This window comes from Euleptes europaea, chromosome 7 (genome assembly GCF_029931775.1).
Source record: "Euleptes europaea isolate rEulEur1 chromosome 7, rEulEur1.hap1, whole genome shotgun sequence".
In the NCBI taxonomy this organism is placed as follows: domain Eukaryota; kingdom Metazoa; phylum Chordata; class Lepidosauria; order Squamata; family Sphaerodactylidae; genus Euleptes; species Euleptes europaea.
The window spans coordinates 59,865,938-59,891,113 of record NC_079318.1 but is presented as its reverse complement, the minus strand read 5'-3'; the positions used below and the strand labels follow the sequence as shown (position 1 = coordinate 59,891,113).

The 25,176-nt window shown below is 43.5% G+C and overlaps 1 protein-coding gene across 3 annotated transcripts in view; it reads right to left on the bottom strand.

Moving 5' to 3' along the window:
- Positions 1–25,176, bottom strand: part of TTC7A (tetratricopeptide repeat domain 7A) — a 195,325-nt gene that overhangs the window by 31,777 nt on the left and 138,372 nt on the right. For 2 of the 3 annotated variants that reach the window (XM_056852546.1, XM_056852545.1), the window contains exon 19: positions 9,505–9,707. The exons of the other annotated variant lie outside the window; for it this stretch is intronic. In XM_056852546.1, the coding sequence (XP_056708524.1) occupies positions 9,505–9,707 (203 nt within the window). The remainder of the gene's footprint in view (positions 1–9,504; positions 9,708–25,176) is intronic. 3 annotated transcript variants of the gene reach the window in all.

Here is a 25,176-nt window from a genome sequence, read left to right as displayed (position 1 = left end):
CAAATAATAGCTATATGGCCACTTCAGGTCAGGAGAATGGTGTGTGTGGGAAAAGCTTAACCTCCCCTGTACCAAAGTACTGATTCAAACAGGGATGATTCGTGCCTACTTTTTTAATTAGGAAAAGAAAGACTTGGGAATGCTATACATGGCACTTCCAGCATCTTACCTGGTTTGGTCCTAAGCATACAGAAGACCAGATCACTGGCTCAAAGGTATACACTCAATTTGTTTCAAATGCATGCTCACAAAATGTAGCGAATGAGTGTGTACAACACATATACAATGCAGACACACTTTACTGAAGAGCTGAGATTAGTGTTGCCAGCTCCCGGTTGGGAAATACCTGGAGGAGGGTGGGGTTTGGGGAGGGGAGGGACTTCAGTGCCATAGAGTCTAATTGCCAAAGCGGCCATTTTCTTCAGGGGAACTGATCTCTATTGGCTGGAAATCAGTTGTAATAGCAGGAGACCTCCAGCTACTACCTGGAAGTTGGCAACCCTAGCTGAGATTGGCAGAGACTGCCTAGTAAATATATACTTAGTGGCATCTGCAGGTTTGTCTTCACGTAATGCAAGAAAAGCCCTCAGTCCTAATCTGCCATTCAGTTTGACTCTGTTGCAAAATAAACTTCTCTGCAACACCACTTACTTGTGTCAAGAATGATAATGTGGCCTTTAACAATGTGGTGGCGTTTTGAAGACAGTGTGGATGCCCACATCACAGCTTCTACTCTACAGTCTCCTTTCCATTGCAGATAGTTTCAGAGGGTAGCCGTGTTGGTCTGCAATAGAGCAGTTAGGTTCAAGTCCAGCAGCATCTTTAGGGTTGCCAGGTACCCCCTCATTTTCAATGGCAGGTTTTAGGGGGCGGGGCTGGGGCGGCTGTGCGCACACGATGACATTACGCCCGGTTTTACTTCCGGAAGCGCCACATCACCGCAGCCGATTTAACACTCAAACCCCCAAACACATGATCACTGCTCCAGAGTGGCTGGGTGGATTGGTGGGCAATTGCCTGCCAAAACCACCCAGCTGGCAACCCTAAGCATCTTACAGATCAACAGATTTTCAGGGTATAAGCTTTTGAGACTCAAAGCTCCCTTTGTCAGATACAAAGGGAGCTTTGACTTGGTCGCTAAGGTGCCACTGGACTCAAATCTAGCTCTTTCCATTGCGGTAACTGCTCATTGTTATTCCCGGGAACATTTGAAAGAAACAGGAAACAAAACTCATTGTGCTTTTCTGAAATGTTTTTAAGTACCAGTGAGAGTGTAAATGCCTTTTCACCCACCAAACAGTATTTCTTCAGTTCTCAGCTGAATCACAATTATGTCTTTTAAAGATCAAGGCCAAACTACATACGATGTCAGTAGACTCAGACTCCTGTTCAAACACAGAGAGTAGGGTGTGATCTAAAAGGCCAAATAGGCGAATGGGTGTGGAGTCCTGCATCCTGTCCTAACCCATCGCTTTCACCTCCTCCAGATGCTTTTTACTTAGCTGGGCTCCCTTCTGGGATCAGAGCCTGGCTAGTAGAGAAGTCCTGGTGGGGCTGATTGCAAGGGAAGGAGCGACGAGTGAGTGGAGGGTTCAACCCCTGCCCACATGCCATTTTAAAATGCACCTCTGTCCTCCCGCTTTACCTTGGAATGGGGCAGACTTCCCATAAAGTCCTGAATCTTCCTCAAACAGATATTGTATTTCCCACAATGCTTTGTAAATTTTTCTGGTGCATGGAAAAATTAATTTTGTCCTCTGACACTATGAGGTAGCAAAATTCACTGCCATCATAACTTGAAAGCGATTGTACCAGCGTGGTGCAGTGGTTAAGAGCATCGTAATCTAATCTGGTGAACTGGGTTTGTTTCCTCGCTCCTCCACTTGGAGCTTGCTGGGTGACCTTGGGCCAGACACAGTTCTCTTCAAACTCTCTCAGCCCGACCTATCTCACAAGGTGCCTGTTGTGGGAGGGGAAGGGAAGGCGATTGTAAGCCGCTTTGAGGCTCCTTAGAGAAAAGCGAGGTATAAAGACCAACTCTTCTTTTTATTCTACCCTGACCCCCATTTTTACTAAGGAGGAGGGGGGGAATCTATTTTTTCTTCCCATCTTTTTGTGCCCTATTACCCAGAATAAAAGAGCACTGCTGTAAATGCCTTAGAATTTACATCTGCTTCTGCTTTCCCTTTCTTTCACAGCACTGCAGAGACAATTTATCAGCATGATGGATGGCTGAAAGGCAGGCAGGACACTGCAGTCAAGCTTCTGTAGATTGCTGTGAAAAAAAATCCTAAAAGAAATTCACGTGAGCCTATTTTCACTTACAGATGATGTTCTTCTACTTCATAGGTAAACTCAATCATTATGATTTGTTGATTCATCTGTATTGGCTCCATCCTCCAAGGAGCTTTCCTCCCACTGAAGTGGCTCTTCTGTTGGAGGAAGAGCCACTTAAATTGAACAAAATCTCCTTAGGCTGGAGGAAGGCTTCAAACTTTGCTCAGTAGAGTGGGAGGATCCACCCTGCTCTGTCCTATTCAAGTACCAGGCAGAGAGAGGCAAAGAAGTCCATGGATTCGGGGAGCTAAATCCACTTGTACCTTCCCTTGATGTACTTAGCTGTTTCAAGCTATTTATTTCTTCCTCTGCCCAACTCCCTTGCTGTGTTGGACAAAAGTGTTTCAAAGCAGTGGGGTACTGCACGGTAAAGTAGTGGGAAAAGGATTAACTTCCATTCCCTTCACTGCCTTTTAAATGTGAAAAATGGACCCTCTTGTTTCATATGTGAATGAGGTGGGCATATGGCTGCCCCATGTGGGACCGCTTCTCTCCATATGCTCCGCCATGACAACTTCGCTCAAACGTCAGCACGGGCTTCTGCAGGTGCCAACCTGCAAATGGGCAAAATCAGCAGCTGCCCATACATGTGCTTTCTCCATTGTGGCTCCTGCCTTGTGGAATGGCCTGCCCGGGGAGATCAGGAAAGCTCCTAGTCTCCTGGCCTTCCGCAAACTATGCAAAACTGAACTATTCAAGAGGGCTTTTCTGCGCAGGTAATATGGTTGCACTGTACAGAATGGTTTTACAAACTTGCTTGGATAAATGATTAGGGTCTTTACCGCTGTGTATAGCTTGTTGTAAGTAGAACCCTATTGATATAGTTTTTGTACCGTTTAATGGGTCATGTGAATACATATGCTATGGTTCAGCTCTTTTGGTGGTTCAAGACTTCTAAAACGCTAATGCATCGGTTACTGAATGTCCCATTTTGTTCACTGTACCGATTCACTATGTGTAATCCGCCTTGAGTCCCTGTGAGAAAGGCGGACTATAAATGACATAAATACAATTAAATGAAAAATAAAAAATAAAAGAGCGGGCTTATGTATGATTTGTTACCCACCAAGCAGCCCTTTGTTGTGGTGTGTTATACCAGGGACTACAGAAGGCAGGCATGTAAATCTGAATGACGGCACCCCTGGTGGACCAACACAAATGACGGGCTATATTCAGCTCCAGAGATCTGGTGTTGTGCAGGGGTGTACTGCTGCGCTTGGGAGTGTCTGCAGGAATTACTCTTCAAGAACTGTATTTCTTTCTGACCTCAAGGCCTGACTGGACAGTTTGAGCATGTCCCTTCTCTCACCATTACGATCTATGAGCCAGAAACTGTCATCAAGGCCAGGTCCCCAGGACTGCTTCCAGGTTTCAAAAAATGCCACCAGATGAGCCCTCTGTCAGGTTGACCCCTCTCTGCCTTTCCCCCCTTCTCCAAAGGGCAGGTGCCAACTGCCAGAACAATAATCTGTCTTCAAGTGGGCCGGCTAGCAGTGCTGCTACTGCTCCTGACTGCTATTGCCAACCTACCGTGGCTTACCACATAGCAATGGCCCTTAGGAGTAGTTACAGCTTGCCCATCCACCCAATCATCTGGCTGAAATTGAGGACGGTGGTAGCAGTGACTCCTTCCTGACAGAGCCAGTTGGGTTCCAATGGTGGCAAACAGCTACTGCTTCCTTGCTCAGCTCTCTGGAACAGATGCCATATGTGTCTCTGGTGCACATATGCACACACACATAGATACGGTAAGGGAAGAAGGAGGGTCTTTGGCAGGGCCCTTTGATAAGGGAAGAAGGAGGCCCTTTGGCAGACTGACCCAACAACTAATACTGGTACCCAGAGAAAGATGGCAAGTGTTAGGGCTTGTTCTGTGATGGGGGTGAGTGTGTCAGGGGTTGACACTGGGCCCGGCTGAGTTGGCAGTGAGCCATTCTGGGACCTCAGGGCCCCAACAGTTGCTCAACCATGGCCCTGCCTGCTGTTCATAGGATCTCTGAAGAAAGGTTCAGAAGTACTGGGCAAGTAAATTGAATGGATTTCTGAAACTTTCCTTGGAGACTGCTTTTCTGGATCTGTTTCAGAAAACCCACAGGTGGGAAATCCAAATGATTAAAAATGATTTTAAATAATGAAACAAACACCATGCTATGGTTTTCAACATTCCAAGCAATTAAGTTGGTTCCAACATAACAATAATGAAAAAGAGCTAAAACACAGTAACACATGTCTTGAAGAAAAGACTTATTTTGAAAGAAATGTCACTAATATACCACTGCTCCAAGTATGCATATTTTAAGTACTTAACTTCATTGTAAAACACATCCTTACTGCCATCGTTGAGAAAATTATGTTCTGAACCTCATTGGAATCCCAACAGTATATTCCTTGGGTGTCATCGCTTTAGAATTTGCTAAAATTATAAAGAAGACTCAAAGATATGCCCAGACACATAGGTACTTTCTTATAGACAGAAACTAGGTACTGAGTATCTATAATAAATGGCATAGTGAATATTATTATAATTATAGGGTAATTCTTATTTTTATTCATATTGTTTACTCATCTTAGTAATGTATAGAAAACCTATGTAGAACTGTTTGCTTTAGAATCCATCCTGCACCAAGGCTGGGCCATTGGAAAAAAAATAACCTGCAGACATGCATCCTTGGCACCTTTCCATTGGGGAGTTACAGCCAGATATGATATTTAGCAAGGGCTGGAGTCGCAGTCCTCCTCCCATTTCAGGTTATTCTTCAAAAAACATTTCTGTTTTGCTGAAAAAGCGTTCAATAGGGTTGAACACTGTTATTTGAAGGAAACAATAGCTAGCTTTGGTTTCGGGGGGAAATTCCAGAAATTGATTAATATTCTATATAACAAGTGTCAAGATAAAATAAGAATTACCGGTGAAAGAACAGAAAGTTTTGATATCATGCGGAGCGTTAGGCAAGGCTGCCCTTTGTCAGCTCTCCTATATGCTCTCTCTCTAGAACCCCTGGCAATTTCAATACGAGATAATAATAAAATCAAAGGTATAAAGATTAAAGACAAGGAATTTAAATTAAGCCTATAAGCGGATGATATAGCGCTCTTCCTAACTGAAGCAGATAAATCTGGATCAGAGGTTAGAAAAGTGATCGCAGAATTCAGTAATATATCTGGATACAAGTTAAATGCAAATAAATCTGAAGCTCTTTTTTTCACATCGATAACAAAAAGGAGAAACATTTATGGGCAGAAGATCTAAGAGAAGCTGATAATGTTAAATATTTAGGAATATGGTTAAGTAAAAATAGAACTAAATGTTTAGATTTAAACTGCAGAAAAATAGCGAAAGAACTGAAGGATTGTTTTCAGAAATGGCTCCCTTTGAATTTTTCTCTCTTAGGCCGAGTCAACCTAATTAAAATGATAATCTTGCCAAAATTGAATTTTATTTTTAATAACTTATTTGTAGACATACCGGAAAAAATGATTGAAGAATGGCAAAAGATCTGTAATAGAGTCATCTGGCAAAATAAAAAGAATAGATTTAGAAACAATAACCTATATGAGATTAAACGCAAAGGAGGGATAGGTATGCCAAATTTATTAACTTATTATCAGGTGGCTAGGATAAAGTGGTTAAAATCATGGATAGTAAATGATGAAAAGGAACCATATATCATAATTGAGCAGGACTTTGTTAAATTCCCGCTAAATAGATGGCTTTGGGTTAAAAAAACTTATAGGAAAAATTTCTACAACAAAGATAATAATTGCATTAATACCATTCTAAAGCAATGGGATGCGCTAAGAGAGAAACTAGCTCCAGATATTTCCTCAATGTCTTCCTTTTTATGGAATATCTTAGCTGAGAACCCAGAATTCTAATTACCACATAGAATAAAGATAGATAAACAGAATGAACGTAATTATTGGATTAGAAATAATAATTTAGAACCTTTATGTAAAATTATGGATAAAAAAGAAATTAATATTACATTTTTAGAATATTTACAAATAAAAAAATATTGGAATAACCTAAAAGAAAATGACATATCCAAAATTAAAGATAAATCAGAGTTTGAGAAGCTGATGTTACAAGACAAAACTCCAACTTCAAAAATATATACAATTATACTTAAAGATAAATTAAATCAAACAACGAGATATCAGGATAAATGGAACACTTACTTAGACAGAGCGTTAAGTGACCAAGAATGGGAACACATTTTCCCAAAGGGATTAGATTTTACAGTCAGTATGCAAATGAGAGAAAATCTAATAAAGATGGTATATAGGTGGTATATAACCCCACTTAGACTAAGTAAAATCCATAGATCAGAAAACAACAGCTGTTGGTACTGTGATAGAAAACAAGATTTTATATACATGTGGTGGAAATGTGAGAGAGCTATATCATTTTGGTCTGAAATAATGAAATGTCTAACTGTTGGAATGGAGGTTGATATTCCATGTAAACCCGAGATATTCTTGTTAAATCTGGTACCTAATCTAGCTAAAGATCAACTTTGTATGGTGTTACATATGATAACTGTGGCTAGAACCTTTGCCAGTCACTGGAAACAAAAATCAACTCCAAAGATAGAGGAATGGCTGGTTAAAGTTAAAGAAATATATGTTTTAATTAAGCTAACAGCATATCAGAAAATTCACAGTGGGTAGCCGTGTTAGTCTGTTTGTAGTAGTCAAAAAGGGCAAGAGTCCAGTAGCACCTTAAAGACTAACAAAAATATTTTCTGGTAGGGTATGAGCTTTCGTGAGCCACAGCTCACTTAGCTCATACCCTACCAGAAAATATTTTTGTTAGTCTTTAAGGTGCTACTGGACTCTTGCCCTTTTTGACTACTAGCATATCAGAAAAACAGAGATACAATAAGATTGGATGCGGTATGGTCACATACAATAAGTAAAATAGAGAATTTCATAAATAAGGGTGGGAAAGAGGAATGTGTTGAGCTCAGTCATTACGTAATGATGAATATGAAGACATAGAAATAAGCTATAGCATGGGAGACTTGATCTTATTTTATTATGAAGTGATGCATTTGAAAGCAAGTTTGCACGCACAATATTATGAACAACCAAACGCAGAAACATCTAAAGCAGATAAGCATTCTGTTGGTTTTGCCATTTTAGGACTGCTTCCTTGCGCCCTGGGAGAATTTTAGAGGTTATTATTTATGGCCTTAGTTTTTCACCTGACATATTAGCTTTCCTCACAGAGACCAATTTTGGAAGACGAGTATTGCCAAATAACTGACTCTTTTCATGATACAGAAAATTGTATTGTAGATTTACTTTTGAGAGCAGAACCACTTGACATGGGACAGCTACTAAACACAGCACCCCTGATTGAATCCCCCTCCCAATATAGGCTCATATATTGAACCCACAGTGCAAGGGTATCACAGTGTGCATTTCCACACTCTTGCTCCAATTTTTTTGTGGCTTCTGGTAGGGGGAGGGGAAGCACACAATGTGATGACTTATCTAATTGGTGATCGGCAGCTAAAATAATAGCAAGAGATATGGCTATAGGCCCCCAGCTCTGTCATCTGAGGAGTAGTACGCAGCAGTGAAGGCAGAAGGAAAATGGCCTTGTGTGTGTGTGTGTGTGTGCCCGGAAAACAATTAGTCACAGCCACTGTTTTGATTGTAATCAAACCATTAGTTGCTTAATCACACTAATTATTCTATTAATTTTGTTAAGACCTATTGTTAAGCATTTGAACTACAGCTATACAGATGTTGCCTGACTAGATCCTAAGCTTGTAACTGTAGTTACATCCCCAGCAGATGAAGGCTTTTCCTAACCCATTGTGTTGCATGTTTTATTACTTTCTCCCCAAGAAATAGATGCAGTATCTATCAAAGCTCAAGGGATTTTATTTATTTATGGAATTTATATCCTGCCTTTTGGCATTCAGTCCTCAAGGTGGCTCTTGTTGCCCCGTATGTATGTCCATCTCTCTGTTGGGCTGCAGTTACTATCACAGAAGCCCTGCTAAAAAGGTGAAAGCCTCATAAACCACATTGACATACAAAGCATCAGTACTTACTGCTAAAGCTAAAAATAATGCATTCTTCTTTGCTGATGCTGGGACGGGTGTTGCAAAAACTGCAGCTGTTCTGAGAGCTCAATTCATGGAGCCAAGCTTAGGGAGGCCCACTGCAACCCTTCTATTCAAGTTGGAATCTTCTTGTCTTCTACAGGTGGCCTGCAGAGGCACCATCTATTTGCCCTGACTCTTTTCTGTCATCACTTGCATCCTTCATGGACTGCTACACCACACTGCATAAGACTGCAGGGATCAGGGGGTGGGGTATTGGCTTACTGGTATGTGGGTATGAATGGTCTACTAGTCTACTACCTCCCAACAGGATACAAAACACAGTCCCTCCACCCCCAAAACAGGTCTCCAATTATTTATCAATAAATGCAACTGAACAGAATTACAAATGTGTTTGGTAAGACTTCCCTTTGTTTTTGTCTCTGACGGGGGGGGGGGAAGAGCAGCAGACGAATCAATAAACTCAAAGAGGTTGTTTGTCACTAGATTGGTGTCCTTTACTTAAAATCTGCTGCAGAGTTTGAAGTTGGTTTTTTCTAAATAAAGGCATTACAGCCTACAGGGAGATGGATGAGTCCTGCACTAATTACTGCCAGTTCACCAGGGACAAACAGGCCCCTCTACAGGAGGGAATTTGCTTTGGAAACTGATTGGATCAGTCAGATGGCAGCTATAACATTCCAAGCCCAAAAATAGGATTCCAGTACCCAAGCAGAAATTATTCTTTCTAACTCTCTTTACAACAACAATAGCTCACTGGAAACACAATGCCATTTTAAAAAATCCAACTTCATCACAAGTAATCCTTCCAATAGCACTGTAGGGTGGGTAAATAACTTGATACCTCAAATAGGGGCCCCAAGGGTCTACATACGTGCTCACATGGATCACAGCATTCACAAAACATTAATCACCAAAAAAAGCATGCACCGTGTCCCAGGTTAGAAGGCTGGGATTTCTGAGAAAGGAATATCCGTTCTCTTTCCACGGGCATTGCTTTTCAGAATGCAACTGCTGAGAATGTGTCTGCCTGACATGGCCACAGAGCAAGCCGCAACCGACTGTCGCTGGACCCTTGCACACTCACCAGGCAGTTCATGATTTCCACTCCATTTGGATTCACTGTTAGTGCTTCATCATACAATTGCTTAGCCTCCTCCAAGCTGCCGTTCATCTCCGCGAGCCTCCCACGCATGTACAGCACAGTGTGAGATGTGGGAAAGAGACTGGCTGCCTCCTGGATACAGAAGCCCGCTTCTTTGAGATGCTGTTGTTCCATGAACAGTTCAGCTATCGGGGGAGAAAAAAAAAAGCAATTTATTTTAATGTGTTCCTAATCTTTATTCTGGCAACTGCAACTCAGAAACGCTGAGAATGTTGTAGCTTAAGAATGCAATGTTGTGCCACAAGTAAAACATACCTGTTTGTGATATAGCCATTTGAAAATGTGCTTTCTGGATTGTTAGGAATTGTATATTTTAAGGGCTTCTAAAGTGGATTATTTATTGGCCATACAATAAATCTGTTGTTTGCTTTACCTAATATAAGGATAGAGGAGCTCCTCCTTTGTCCTAGTGTTATTTAGAGGGGCAAGCAATTCCCCTCATGAGTATGAGGGAAAACAAGCCAGTGAGAGCCCCCCTACTATCCCTGGCCTGGTGGTTGCCCCATTTTTTCTATTCCCTCACAGAGCTTCCCATCCAGCTCTCTTCCCTGCTTTGCTGTCACTTTCTCTCTGCTCTACATAGAAAGCACCCTGCAGGCATTATCCTTGACCTCTGCTGCTTACACTTTAAATGCTTTCCTGCCTCACATGGGATCATAAGTAGGGTTGCCATCCTCCAGGTGGGGCCTAGAGTTCTCTCAGAATTACAAATGATCTCTGGACTGCAGAGATCAGTTCATCTGGAGGAAATGGTAGTTGCGGAGGGCAGACACTATGGAATCACATCCCTGCTGAGCTCCCTCCTTTCCCCAAACTCCAGTTTCCCCAACGTCTACCCCCAAATCTCTAGGAATTTCTCAAGCCAGAGGTGGCAACCCTTGTCACAGGGCTTTGTGTTTATGGCCCAGCAACAGGGCGGGGCCACCTGGGTGGCATTTCTGGAGCACCTGTTCCTGCTACTCCCCATTGTTTGGGTTAAAGCAGGGGTGGGGAACCTTTTTTCTGCCAAGGGCCATTTGGATATTTATATCATCATTCATGGGCCATGCAAAATTATAAACTTAAAATTAGCCTGCTATATTCGGTCAAACATTTAGCCAAGAGGCACGACCAAGAGATGGCTCCGAGTGGCTGCCACGTAGTTTCTCCATGGCCCTGGTGGGAAAGGGTTAACACAGTTTCTTGGGCAGTCCTAGCAGCTCCATAGCTAACGACTCTTCTGCAAGGGGAGGAAAAGGGTTCCTTTTCTCGGCAAAAAAACCTCACATACGCCTTGAATAGAGGCTGTTCCTGTCCGCGGGAGGGGGCGGATCGCCAGTCTTAGATCCTTCTGAGCTAGAGATATGCCAGGACCCACGAAGGGCCCGACCAAATGATTTTGCAGGCCTTATACGGCCCCCAAACTGACGTTCCCCACAAGACACCCAGCCGTTCCTCACAACCTTCCAGGTGATTCCAGTGTTAAACAAATCAAATGATGACTGGTTCCATGCATGGCCAGGGCTCCTCATTCCCTATGGCTACTTCTCCCACTGCCTATGTACCGTGACTGGAAAGTAAGCCATCTGGAGATCCCAGGCAGAAGCTTACGTCCATTTTTTATCTAGAATAGCAGTAGTCTCCAAATTCTGAAAATTTAAGCAGATAATGAGAGGGAGGGCAGGAAGGGATGAGTCAGCACTCAGCTCTCGTGGCCTTTTCTTACATGCCGATCACCACTTTGGAGTCAGGATGAAATTTTCCTCCAGGTCAGAGTGGCCCAGGGATCCTGGAGATTTTTTTGCCTTCCTCTGGACATTGAGAGCAGTCATTGGTGGAGGGGAGGGGGAGATAGTGGTGAATTTCCTGCTTTGTGCAGGGGGTTGGACTAGATGAGCCTTGAGGTCTCTTCCAGCTTTATGTAAGGTCTTAGGAAGGGGTCCCTGGTGTCTGAGATCCTTCCCCTTTTTACTGATAGGGATTGAACATAGAAATGCATGCACGCGAAGCATTTAGCCTATTACTTCAAGATATGAGCTCTCTGCTTCGCTTGTACTGGGACGGAAAAGGCTGCAATATATGTTTAGCAACAAAAATACCTCAAATGCAGAATTAAGATGGAAACACTTCTCTCACACAATGTTACGTAGCATTATGAAGAACAAAACAAGTCGACTCTGCAAAATGGGACACACTGTTAACATTTAGCACTTTCCCTAAGTTCTTCAAATGCTTTACTGACATTAGCTCCGTAATCCTCGCAATCCTGTAAAATAGGTCATTGTCAGGGCTGGCAGTCTGGAGGCAAGCTGACACCAAGCAGGCTGTTGAGCCAGGAAGCAGGCAGACAGTCAAGAGCAGTTCTGGCAGTATCTACAACAAGTTGTACAGACCCAGAAACCAGGCACAAATCCAAAGCTTTGCTGTGCCAGGTGGAACTCTATTGCTTCCTGTGTGTCAAGTGACCCCTGTTGAGCCAGTAGCTGCAATACTACATTATCACCATGAGCAGTGGTGGTGGTGGTGGAAAGTGCCATCAAGTCGCAGCCAACCTATGGAGACCCCGCAGGGTTTTCAAGGCAAGAGACCAACAGGGTGGTTAGCCACCGCCTGCCTCTGAATAGCACCCTAGACTTCCTTGGTGGTCTCCCATCCAAGCACTAACCAGGGCTGACTCTGCTTAGCTTCTGAGATTTGATAAGAGCAGACTAGCCTGAACTATCCAGGTCAGGCCACCATGTGCTGTGGTAGTGCTGAAATTCCACAGGACACCAGCTTACTCCTCTGGCAAACTACAATGATGGAACAGGCAGTAGGGTTAAGATCATAAGAAAAACTCTGAGGAATCAGACCAGTGTTCCATCCAGTTCAGCATCCTATTTCACACAGTGGTCAACCATTTGTCCCTGAAGGACAACAGACCAGGCATGGAGGTAAAAGGCCTCCTCTTCTGGTATCCAGAGGTTTACTGCCTCTGTATGTGGAGATTTCCTTTCATCACCCTGGCAGCAGCCCCTGATGGACCTCTCTTCCAGATTCCTGAATTTTTCTGCCAACGTTGAAGGTTTGAGACTCCTAGTCCCTCATCCCATATAATCCCATATTCCTCCATCATCTCCTCATGTACACAGCATGAATGAAGTCTTACTGATTTCAGAAGTCTGTATGCAAGTGCCTAGGCAAGTTGAAGTTAATTTCCTCCTCACAAGAACTGTGGACAGGACACAAATTCCAGTTTGTCCAGGTGCCTGCATTTGGACATGACACATGATATATGGCAACAAGATGAGTTCATGCCTGTCATGAACAAACAGGTTTGTTTGTGATGTCTGAATGCAGCCTGTGAAGGTTACTGGTCAGGACTCAGAACTGCAGCTGCAGAGAAGAATGAAGAAGCATGCTGCTGTGTGACCCTGAAGTACTTGTAGTTTGGGCTATTTCTACACGGCAACGATTCTCTGTGTAACTCTTGTTACTGCTGTGAATGCAAAGGCATTTTCAGCAGCAGTGGAACATCCACATGGCAATTTCCCCTGCACTTTTCTTGCCTCAGCCTACTGTGGCCACTATTTTCCTGCCGCCCCACCCCACCATAGGACTATTTGGGGGCTTAAAAATGGTATTTGCTCAATCACTATAACATTATAATGATTTACTGCCATGACCTGTTAGTTCCTGGAAACAAACCAACAAAACAAAAAAATAAAGCTGGGAATTCAGAGGAGCCAGTAGATCATGGGAACATAATGCCATAACATTATACTCATCTAGCAATTACTGATTTTTTTAAAGCCCCAAAGTAGCCTGATGGTAGCCCAGTGAAGAATTTTAAATAATGCACACCTTCCATCCAGACTTCCTGATGATACACTTCCACTGCCCTCGTCCTCCAATGATTGGAGGGAAGTTAGTTTGAGAAAGACCATGCCCCTAGGACAGGGAAAGTATGGTTGGGACAATATTATACCCCAATGTTGTGTTGGGAGCTAATGTAGAATTAAACCTCAACGGTGAAGCAGCCCCCCGTCAGATTGAGTCAATGGGCTGCCTCTCTGTGTGTGGAGATATCCTGGGCCCTGGTAGAGCAACACTGCCCCATTCTTTCTCAGTTCTAGAGCTTTGGATGGTTTAATGTAGGAGGCTCCAGTGAACAAACAGATATACACCCAGGTTTGATCCTTAGAATTCTCCAAGTGGGGACCTGTGATACAGGGGGACCCCTTCCCGCTCTTAGCCACGGCTTCTGCCTTCCCCAACATGGCCTCTGCTGCTGGCGAGCCCAGTGAAGCTATTGTCCCCATCGATGCTGCCACCAGCAAGTCCTCCACAGCTCCAGCCCCCACCATCTCCTCCTCCACTGACAACCCCAGCGTAGTCTGCGATGATTCCCGCCTCCCTCCAGTATAATCACCTTTGCCACCCACAAGCCCGGTACAGCTTTTGGGCTTCATTGCTGGACCTGCTGCAGCTCCCAGCCACCTCACTACCACAGTCGCTGCAAGGTACAGTGTGGCTCCCTGCTTCCCCTCCATCTCCAGACCCGTCGCACGTGCAGACAATTTTGTTTTGGGGGGATTTAACTCCCCAATGTATTTTTAAATGTTTTTAGATATGCAAACCTGGGGAGTCCCCCAGATTTTCAGAACTATCTGGATTTAATTTGTGTGGGCCCGATCCATGGATTTAAGTATTAAAGATTTAAGTACTCACACTTCACTATTAGATTATAAGACGTAAGCTGCAATTTTTTCTGAGCTCTGTTTAATGAGATTTTGCATAACTGAATACTTACAAAATCTTCATATCAGAGATGAAATTGTGTGTGTTAACACACAGCCACAGTATATAACAGGTAGATCAATATTTTTTAGAAGAAAAAAGGAACTAATAAAATGGGGTTGCTCCCCTATTTACTTTGTTCAACACAAAGTAATTGTTCTACAGCTTTTTACAGGGAGAAATATCGAACAAGAATACTAATGAAGCTACTGACGCTATCAATTCAAATTTCTTTGCTAATGCAAAGCTAAGATTTATTATGCATGACATGCAACTGTTATTAAGTCGTCACAAAACCTTCAGAAGAATAAGTTTCATTTTTATTGAACCATTTGTTTAAAACTGAAATATCTGACATTGGAAGAAATGTGGTAGTTCCTCTTTATGGCTATGGGGGAAATATATATAATGAATATATATAATTTCATGGCCTGGAAATCCACCTTTGGTGAGCAGCTGACTCCATTATAAATTGCTGTTTCATTTGTAACAACAAGTAGGATTGGAAAAATACTTTTGAATTCCCACATGCCAGCTTTAATGGGGGTGGGTGGGATTGTTCATGGTGCATATGAATTGCTGTGTATTGGGTTGTAAATTAAGAATGCACTTTGAAGGGTATTCTGGATGTGGTATGCGGTATTGTAATAGAGAATGAAAAAAGAAAATAGCCAAGGAAAATATTTAAAAACGCCCTTTTCTACTAACAGTGATTGGTAGGTTTTGTTTACTAAACTGTAAGTGATTTCAAGTTAATATCTTCACGAAGAATTTGGAAACAATTTCCCTCTCCCCTACTATTCCTGCTGTTTCTTCCTTGAGAACCCTCATAGCCTCTCCCCTTTTCCGGTTTCCTTCTCTCCTTCCCTCCTCCTCCCCCAGTCTTCAACTTTCCCACCTTCCCTCTTCCTGGCAGCATCTACCCAGGAGAACCAGTTGCGTGGTGCCAGCCACCATGTCAGGCCCAGTTACAAGGAGGGGAACCTGCAAGGACTTGTGTAGGGCAACTCATTCCCCACACTGTTTCCTCTTTCCCCTTGCCCTGTCAACCCCATATCCTTACCTTTCCCTGAATCCTTCTCTTATACCCACCCAGTGACCAACCTATCCTTTATCTATCCAACATCTTCAGTATATTTATTATTTATTTACTTCCTTTATATGCCCCCTTTCTCCACAACAGGAGCCCCGTGGCACAGAGTGTTAAGCTGCAGTACTGCAGTCAAAAGCTCTGCTCACGACCTGAGTTCGATCCCTACGGAAGTCGGTTTCAGGTAGTCGGCTCAAGGTTGACTCAGCCTTCCATCCTTCCGAGGTCAGTAAAATGAGTACCCAGCTTGCTGGGGGTAAAGGGAAGATGACTGGGGAAGGCACTGGCAAACCACCCAGTAAACAAAGTCTGCCTCGTAAACGTTGGGATGTGATGTCACCCCATGGGTCAGGAATGACCTGGAGCTTGCACAGGGGATCTTTACTTTTTTCCCCTCCACAATAGGGAGCCACAGCAGCCTTCACCATTCTCCTTTCTTACATGTTATCCTCACAACAACCTTGTGTGGTAGGTTAGGCTGAGTGCATGAAACTGGGCCAAGGCAGAGCGGGGATTCAAACCTGGGTCTCCCAGATCCTGGTCTGAAAATCTAACTACTACACCCCACTGGCATTTATGAGGTGGCTGCTGTTGTACAATAACAGCCTTATTGCTACATTGGTGTTGGTCACTATAATTTCCTCACACGCAAGCCATTTTCCTGGTTACTTTTGTAGAAACCAATAATGTTAGCTGGTGGTGACTTGTAATCCCCATAGTGACATTAGCCCTTTTTGTGGGGTGGGGAAGCACTGCTATTGTTGCCTTAATTTCAGCTCTAACTGTCAGGTTTGTAGAAAGATCTGTTTTCTCTGTTCATGGCTCCAATCTCTAGATTTAAGTATCCACAGATGGAGCCATGCTGAGAATTAAATATATTCATGGCTTGGATACACAGGACATTTCTGTAGATGGAAAAGATTTCTACTACTTTATCACCTTGCCTCCTCCTGCTGCAGCCCAAAATGGTCCTCTGGGGTTTCTGGGGGACTGGGGACTTTCAGGAACAGCTTTATGAGGGATTTGGAGGTCTGTAGCAGGAAGGGGGAATTGGCTAAAATAGCCTCTCCCTCCACCTGTGCAGATCTTCCATGGGATCCAAGCCATTATATTATTTATTATCACATGGCCCCCTCTGCTACGTTGTTTAAAAATAACTTTCGCTGCAAATGCTTTTCTAGTTTTAGAGTTTGACGTTTATTCATTTTAAACAATTTCAGTCTTTAATGGTTGCAGTACTGCAGTCCAAGCTCTGCTCACGACCTGAGTTTGATCCCAACGGAAGTTGGTTTCAAGTAGCTGGCTCAAGGCTGACTCAGCCTTCCATCTTTCCGAGGTCGGTAAAATGAGTACCCAGCTTGCTAGGGGTAAAGGGAAGATGACTGGGGAAGGCGCTCGCAAACCACCCCGTAAACAAAGTCTGCCTTGGAAACGTCGGGATGTGACATCACCCCATGGGTCAGGAATGACCCAGTGCTTGCACAGGGGACCTTGACCTTTATGTATTTTATTCCTGTACACCACCTGCGTCAAGAGCCTTATTGCTGTGTTGGTGGTGATCACTGTCCCCAGCATCCCCAGGGGGACTGAAAATCCATGCAGCATGGGCTACTGCAAGGAGGAGTGGAAATGGGCAAAATCCACTTCCGTGTTCCTGGTTACTTTTGTAGCAACTGGTAATGTTAGCTGCTGGTGGTTTGTAATCCCCATGGTAATGTTAGCCTCTTTTAAGGTTTTTTTGGGAAGCACTGCTATTGTTGCCTTAATTTCAGCTCTAACCCTCTGCCTCTTGTCAGTAGCGCAGTGCTGAAGTCAGCCATCTGAGTGTTATTAACTACTGTCAAAGATTACCAGAAGTGTTTACATGAAATGCACATCACAACAATCGCTAGAGGCAGAAATATTATTAAAGCTTTAAATCTCAGCCTGCTTGTTCTTTTTCTCTAGGTTCTTGGTGTGTGTGGGGGGGTACAGCTAAACTAAACTGTACTTCTTGTGACAGGCGATGGTGTTTTACCCAAAAAATATATATGAATATTTCCACTTAGTTTTGCTTGGGAACACGATGGACACAACTTTTGGTGATGTGAAAAATGACCACACGTTTTCAGCTGCTATTACCCACTGATGGAAAAGATATGTTTGGAAGCATGAGATTAACCAATTAAGAGTTAGCCTTCTGTTAGGATTGCCAACTTTTGGAAGGCACAAATCTGGCCAATCAAGGGTAGGGTTGCCTACTCCAGGATGGCAATTTCCTGGAGATTTGGGGGTAGAGCCTTGGGTAGGACTGGGTTTGGGAGTAAAGGGACCTCAGCAGGGCAGAATGCCATAGAATGATTTCCTCCAAGGCAGAATGCCTTCCTCCAAGGAATCCAGAGCAACTGATCCCTGTAGTCTGGAGATTAGTCTTCATTCTGGGAGATCCCCATCCCCTACCTGGAGGATGGCAACCTTATAGGGGCAGAGTCTGACCTAAGGCCCACCCAACCAAGGATGACATCAGAGGTTTCAAAAAGCTAAGCTCAGTTGTGTCAATGGGCAATGTGTGCGTTTGGCCAGGGACAGAGCTGAGGGGCACAGAGTGGAGTGAAATGTTCAAGGGGAAGAGCCAAGATAAATCACACAATTCTCTTCTTCTGTTTCTCTTTACGACCACCCCTCTCTCTGGTTTAGGGAATATCAAAAAGGAAAGGGAAGCAGAAAAGGCAGCTAAAGATCATCGTTCAGGGAAGCTGCTTTCGAGGCATATAAAAGCCTCATCTGGAAATGAAAGTTAAAATTGGCTGAAAGCCTATGCTACAAGCAAATGAGTTAAAAGTGCAGCACAGAATGTTGCCTAAGAAGGCACTAAACAGTTAAAACCCAGCTTATTTCCTCCATTACAATGGCAAACCACCTCCAAATGTCTCTTGCCTTGAAAACCCTACAGGGTCGCCATAAGTCAGCTGTGACTTGACAGCAGAAAAAGAAGAAAAAACGGAAGGGGACAAACCTGGAAAATTGGCCAACTGGCAACCCTACAAGTTCTGCATGTACTGACTAGTGAAAGCCAGTTAGGTGAAACCCACATCCATTACTGGTTAGGATTATCAGTGACTCACTTATCAATTGCAGATTCTAGAATGTGTTATTCCCTGTTTGGAGAAGTTCATTAAGAGATGTATTCCACAGCAACATGCCTATTTATGATGGCCTGTTTTCAGTCTATCGCAGTGATATTATGGAGTTGAAGACAACAGTGCTCAGCTCTCAGAACCACCTTAAGGCATGGATGTGTGCTTCATTAGCCACTATGATTGACTGGCAGTTTGAAACCTGTGGACTGGCTATTCCTAATACAAATGTTAAGCGCCTTCTCTTGCCTAGTCAAAGCAGCAGTATTTCATACTTGCAGCACTTTAGGCTATAAGCTCTAACTTTAGTTCCAGCTTTGGCAAATGTCTTTAGGGACTGGGCTGGAGAAGACACCCTGTTCTGTCACAACATTGCATGGTCCGCTGTATCAAAGGCCACAGAAAGATCCAACATTATCTCTGGGATATGATTTTCCTTATCAGTTTCAAGGTGTGGAGTGTTGATCAAAGCCACAAGCAGGGGCTCCATACTATACCCAGTCAGAGTGCAGTGAAATCTGCAATTATGCATGAGCATGGGAAAAGCACTAAATTAGGCAGAGGAAGCAGAATTCAACATCCTAAGGATAATACCTTCTAGGACTGACTTAGGGCACAAGATGGTTATGTATCAAGGAATGTACTAAGCTGCTTTATGTTAGACCAATGGCCTGTCTGGCCTGGGATTATTTACTCCTACTGACAGCAGCTCCCCAAAGTCTCAGGCAGAGGTGAGCCTGCTTGAGTTACAGAATAGCTAAAATAGAGAGAGTCAGGGCAGCTGATGCCCTGACCTGGATGGCCCAGGCTAGCCTGATCTCCTCAGATCTCAGAAGCTAAGCAAGGTCAGCCCTGGCTAGTAACTAGATGGGAGACCACCAAGGAACACCAGGGTTGCTATGCAGAGGAAGGCAATGGGAAACCACCTCTGTGGGCCTCTTGCCTTGAAACCCTACAGGGTTGCCATAAGTAGGTTGCAACTTGACAGCACTTTACACACACACACAGGGCAGCTGACAGCCAACATGGGCCCCAGACAAAGATTCCCTGTGGTCCCCATCAAATTCAGAAGAACACATACAAAGCACTTGCCCAATAGCGTTAGCAATAGCAAATTGATTTAGCCTACTTGGGCCCCAAGGGTGACCAGGGCTCCCATAAGTTTGTCCTCTTAGCCCCCTCTCTTACCAGCGGCTCTAGGCAGTATTCTTTCAAAATGAAATATGGATGCAAATGAAGTTCAGGCACAGTCCTAAATCTGAGTTTTGTTTTTCCTCCTTTTCAGAGAGGTACTTAAACTTGCAGTGAACACTGAGCATGAAATCAGCAGGCTTATTCGCATGCATTAAAAAGAGACAGACGCATAAAATATCTTGCTGAGTTGGGAGCTAAATGAGGATAGCACGCAGAATATTGCATAAGATTATTACCATATTCGTCAATCTGTTAGCAACCAACAATTCCACTTACAATGGGGGGGGGGGAGAAGTTGGGTACAGATACGTGTACCTCTCACAAACGAGAGCTGAAGAGCACTTTCCACCCTTTCAACTACTGCGCAATTGTGAGGGCCTGTAAATCCTCTTCAGTTGCAACCACTAAATATATAAAAACACTTAAACAATAAGAGCAACAATAGTGGATCTAAATGAGACAACAAAGCATATTCACAACAGTGGGACTTATTTAAACCCTATCCCATTTATTTTCAAGCACAGATATAATCAATAAAAGATGGTGTGGGCGACTTAATTTGCACAGCATTCAATTAAAAAAAACTTTAAAAGCAGCTCTACAACTTATTTTTCTTTTACATATGCTGATGGAGTCAGCATTTTCCTGACAGAAGGAGAAGAAAAGCAGCTGAATGACTAGAAAACAAGAGGAAAGGATGAGTACATAGCCAACTGAGAAGAAAAATGGTATGACAAAGGGAGATTATTTAGGCTTACAATAAACAAGTGTTCCAAGAAATTTAATTTTATGCTCCTGTTAGTCATTCATTCTGCATACTGTTGAACCAGAAACACAGCTAATCTATAAAACCTATAGTGGGTGCAGCAGAAATCAGACAGGAAGAATGAAGAATAGTTTGAATCAGGTCTATAAATCCCTCCATATCTGGTTACCCAGCACAGAGCAAAAATCACCTCCAGGCGAGCAGTCAGAGACAATTGGATACATTACAGCCCATTCCTGAAGGGGGGAGCAGTTAGGCAGCGGCCGGGAGTGGCGCAGCCACACCACCTCCACAGAGGCTTCCCGGTCACAGAAAAGAACTTTAAAACAATTTTAAAATAAACTTAAATGCCCCCATTGACTGCAGTGAGGCTGCACCACCAAAAAAGGTGCCATAGCAATGCCGCAGTGCAAGGGGGCGTTCCCAGGGCGAAAGGGGTTAGAAAGCTGCCTAAAGGCAGCTCCAACCCCAGGAATGCCCCGCATGCCGGTACAAGCTTTCCCTTCCGGGAACTCCCTGCCGGTGCGACTATGCTGGCGGTGGGGGCCAGTGCAGCTCCCTGACACCAGAGTGTTTGCCCCAAGGATGGAGTAAGTGCCCCTTATCCCAGGTTACAGGGGCACTTATGCTGGCATGGGGTTGTGCCGGCTGCTAAGGAGCTTCACATTGCATGCTCAGAAGAGAATCCGTTTTCTTTCTCTTTCTGGCCATATGCCCCAAATGGGCTAGTAACTTTTTGTGAACTTATTAGCTGTTTTGAATTCATTTATTTTAAAGTATTTATAGTCTGTCTTTCTCAAGAAGAGTCAAGGTGGATTCTTTAACCTCCGGTCCTCCTCTGATGACAGCTATTCTAATGATTGCATCCAGCCAGGATCATTTGGCCAGAAAGTCTCATTGCTATTGAAACAGCTAAATTTTCAGCTTGAGAAGCAACTTTTCTGTGACTACACATAATGTTTTCATTGTGATTTCTGTCAAACAGACCACCAACCTCCCAAGGGTTTCCCACTTGAAGAAAGCATGTGGCTCAAATTTTAAACCATTCAAGAATGCCACACAGCTCAATTGCAAGCCAGAGCACTGGGCCTTTAAATAACTTGCAACGCCCTGAGAGGGAGGGACTCTGACAGACTTGCTTTGGGATAAGGATTCATTTGAGTGTTGGAATGTGTCAGATGGACTCCTACTGAACCTGGGAGCTCTCCCTGGTCCTGCAGTATCTCATTCTGACCAGCTGCCTGGAGTTGGCTATTTTTTTTTATTTGCTCTCTGCTGCCACAGCCTGCGTCCTGAAGTTGATTAATCTCTGCCCTAGGTCAGTTGGCTATTTTTTTTTTATTTGCTCTCTGCTGCCACAGCCTGCGTCCTGAAGTTGATTAATTTCTGCCCTAGGTCAGTTCCTCCTAGAATTTACCTAGTACCCCCTGTGCTCTCAACCCAGCTGGAACAGGAGAATGCTAAATTAAACACCTGATTCCCAGGGTCAGCAAGATTCTGATCTGTGGCATTTGTATCCTGCCTTTTAAACCACTGCTTCATGTCCATTTCCTCCAGAACAGCAGCAAAGATGCCCCAAACTGCAGTATGCAAAGTGCAGGCCAAGTTCTTGCTTGACTAGTGTGACTTCACATCAGCCTTTTTATCAGTGGACAAGCCACATCTCCACTGATGTACAATCAAAAGAAGCACAGTCTAGTGCTGGCTCATGTTAAATGCTGATCAATTGGCAGCTCTGGATGCTTTCCAAAAAGATATCAAGAATCTTTTTCTTCTCATCACTATGAAGACAAGAACAATTGGATTTCTGCCCCTAAAAGTCAAATGGCTTTTAAAAGTGGATTTCTGCAGTGTGAACCACCAGGCATAAAAAAAAAAAAATCAGGTCACTGATAGCTACTGCAGGTATTGTTAGTTTGAAGGATTTGCAGCTGATGATGCGGAAATAAGTCTGTGTATTGTACTACCTGGGTAGATCGAGTGCTATGGCCCAGTGGTTACTTCATCCCCAAGTCTCAAGACTTCCACATGTTTTCCCACATGTAGCTTAAGAATTGCTTCTTGCTTCTAAAATCCCTCACCATAACCACAAAGTTGTTCTGTCCCTAGGCACCCACTGAGAAATATTTTCTGTGTTCCCTGGTTGTCTGAACTTGACATACAGCCCATGTGGGTATTCTCAAGGCTTTTTCAAGAGACTGCCTGTTCCCCAAAATCTCACTGCAGGAGAGTGATACGCAAAAGGCAATGTGGTCAGGGCTAAGGTTATTTATGCCACAGCAACTACTTGGCCATGACACAGCTTGTATAGAAATCTTAATAAGGAAAAAGAAAATCACAGCCGCAAGTGAAAGTATTTGGCAGGTTGAAGGGAAGCATGAATATTTGTAAGGGAGAGCGAGACCCAACAGTGATCTATGACCACTTTTCCCTGGAGAAACAGCAGATTCCGCTGATGATGCTATATGGAACCTGGCAAATTGCAGGCAAAGATTCCAGTCCTTGACCCTGCAATTTTTTTGGGACTGTCCCTAAATACCCCACCCTTTTTCTTATTTGACAATTTGGTTTCCCAGGAATTCACCCTTCACAAAAAAAATAAATTTATTTACAATGTTATGTGATGGGAAAAAAGTTCCTACTGTGCACATAACTCAAGAGAACAGATGTTTTCCATTAGCTCATTGTCCTGTGCTGCCTTCCATCCCAGGGCACTGCACATCGATGGTGTACTCATTCCAATGTTTCTTTAAGGGTAAATGCCTAACATGCTCCTTGGGGAAGGAAAAAAACAGGACCCTTCCTGAAAGTTTTGGCAGGAGAATTTAGAGAGCCTCGATATTTTAACAATCGCTCTGCATATATACTTTGGAACATGATTTAACAGTCTACCTGTTAACGTCTGCAGACTTCATGCAGTGGGCATTGAGCCAATCCAGGATTAAATCACCAGAGCAACTCTTCTGTGAGTGGCCATATTTGGTAAAGCAAGGGGTTAGTTAAGAGCAACAGTAATGGCAAGCAGAGCAAGGCATTGCAGTCAAATAAAGAGGCTTAAAATAATACAGCATCACAAACAGACATGGATGACTTGTGGGGTAAAACAACAACAACTTCAGCATGATGGAATAATAGCTAGTAAGCCAACAGCCAATGAAATGCCAAACAGAAACTGCATGGGGGGGGGGGTAAAGTATCTCCCTATTCCTGACAACAAAGCTTAGATTCTCAAACTATGGGACAAGCCTCTTTGAACAGGTAAGGGGGAAATGTGGGACATTATGGGGAGCAATCCTAAGTAGATCTATTCAGATGTAAGGTCCATTTTATTCAGTAGGACTTATTCCCAGGAAAGTGTTCTTTGGATTGCAACGTTGAAAGGCAGTACAAAGATCTTTTTCTGACCTGTATGGCCCAGGCTAGACTGATTTCATCAGATCGTGGCTGCTAAGAAGGGTTAGTATTTGGATGGGAGACCACAAAGGAATTCCAGGGTTGCTATGCAGAGGAAGCCAATGGCAAACCACCTCTGAACATCTCTTGCCTTGAAAACCCTACAGGATTTCCATGTCAGCTGTGACTTGAGAGCACTACACACACACACACACAAAGATCTGGGAAAGGAGGGGGAATCCTGAGGTAAATGAAGGGTGAAGACAGGTGCCTGTGACCTGCAATAGGTGCAGGGTTTGGGCTGCAGGATGAGGTATGATTCTGTTCCTATAAAGACACATATACTACCCATAAATCAACTCCTTATAACCTCTTTCTATTCACTTCTCCTCCTACATTTCACATGGGGCATCTGCCTTTTTCCCTTTAAGTTCCTAGCATATTTGTTTTAAATTTTTCTTTTCATTTTTTAAATGCTGGTTTTTAAATATGTTGAAATCTGTTCAGAGAACGCAGGGAGTTGGTGTTTTAATCAGCACAAGAGCTGATCAGTCATTGTTGTGCAACTCCATTTTGTACTGAAAATAAGAACAGGTCTCCCCTGAACCATACCTGATGCGAAGGCTGTACGTGTGATTCAACAGTGTTCAGTTCACTTTCAAAATGGGCTCACTGCTGAAGCTACATCTGTCTATCATCAAGCTGAGGTTTCCTTCCAACCAGCTAAGCCCTAGCACAGTTGTAGCCAGTTAGTAGAGCACAAGCTTTGCTTTCAGAAAACCCTAGGCTTAATCCCTGGCATCTCCAGTTACAGATCTCAGGTAACAGAAGTTGGGAAAAATTCTCTGCCTCAGTCTCTAGAAAGCTGCTGTCAGCCAGAGTACACAACACTGACCTAGATGGAACAATGTTCTGGCTCAGTATAAGGCACTGATATGTTCATTGCAACCACCACTGATTCCTCAAAGAAAGAGACAAGAAAGCCTAGGGTGGGGTGGAGGAATGAAATTCCAGAGAGAGAGACAAGAGCCGGTGGTTTTAATAGCCCAGCACAGTGGTGGATTGTGCACCTTGTTTTCTCCATTCTCATTTCAAAATACATGTTCTTACATGAAGGAGGACTATAAAAGTCCCTAAGAATTAAACAATGTTGGGTTGGTGGGAAGGGGCTTTTTAAGAAGAGATGGGTTGAAAGAGTGCTATGCAAATTAACAGCTAGTGTTGGCCCTCCTGGGTTATTTACTTCTGATCTTTTACAATTCTCTCTTAGCAATCTT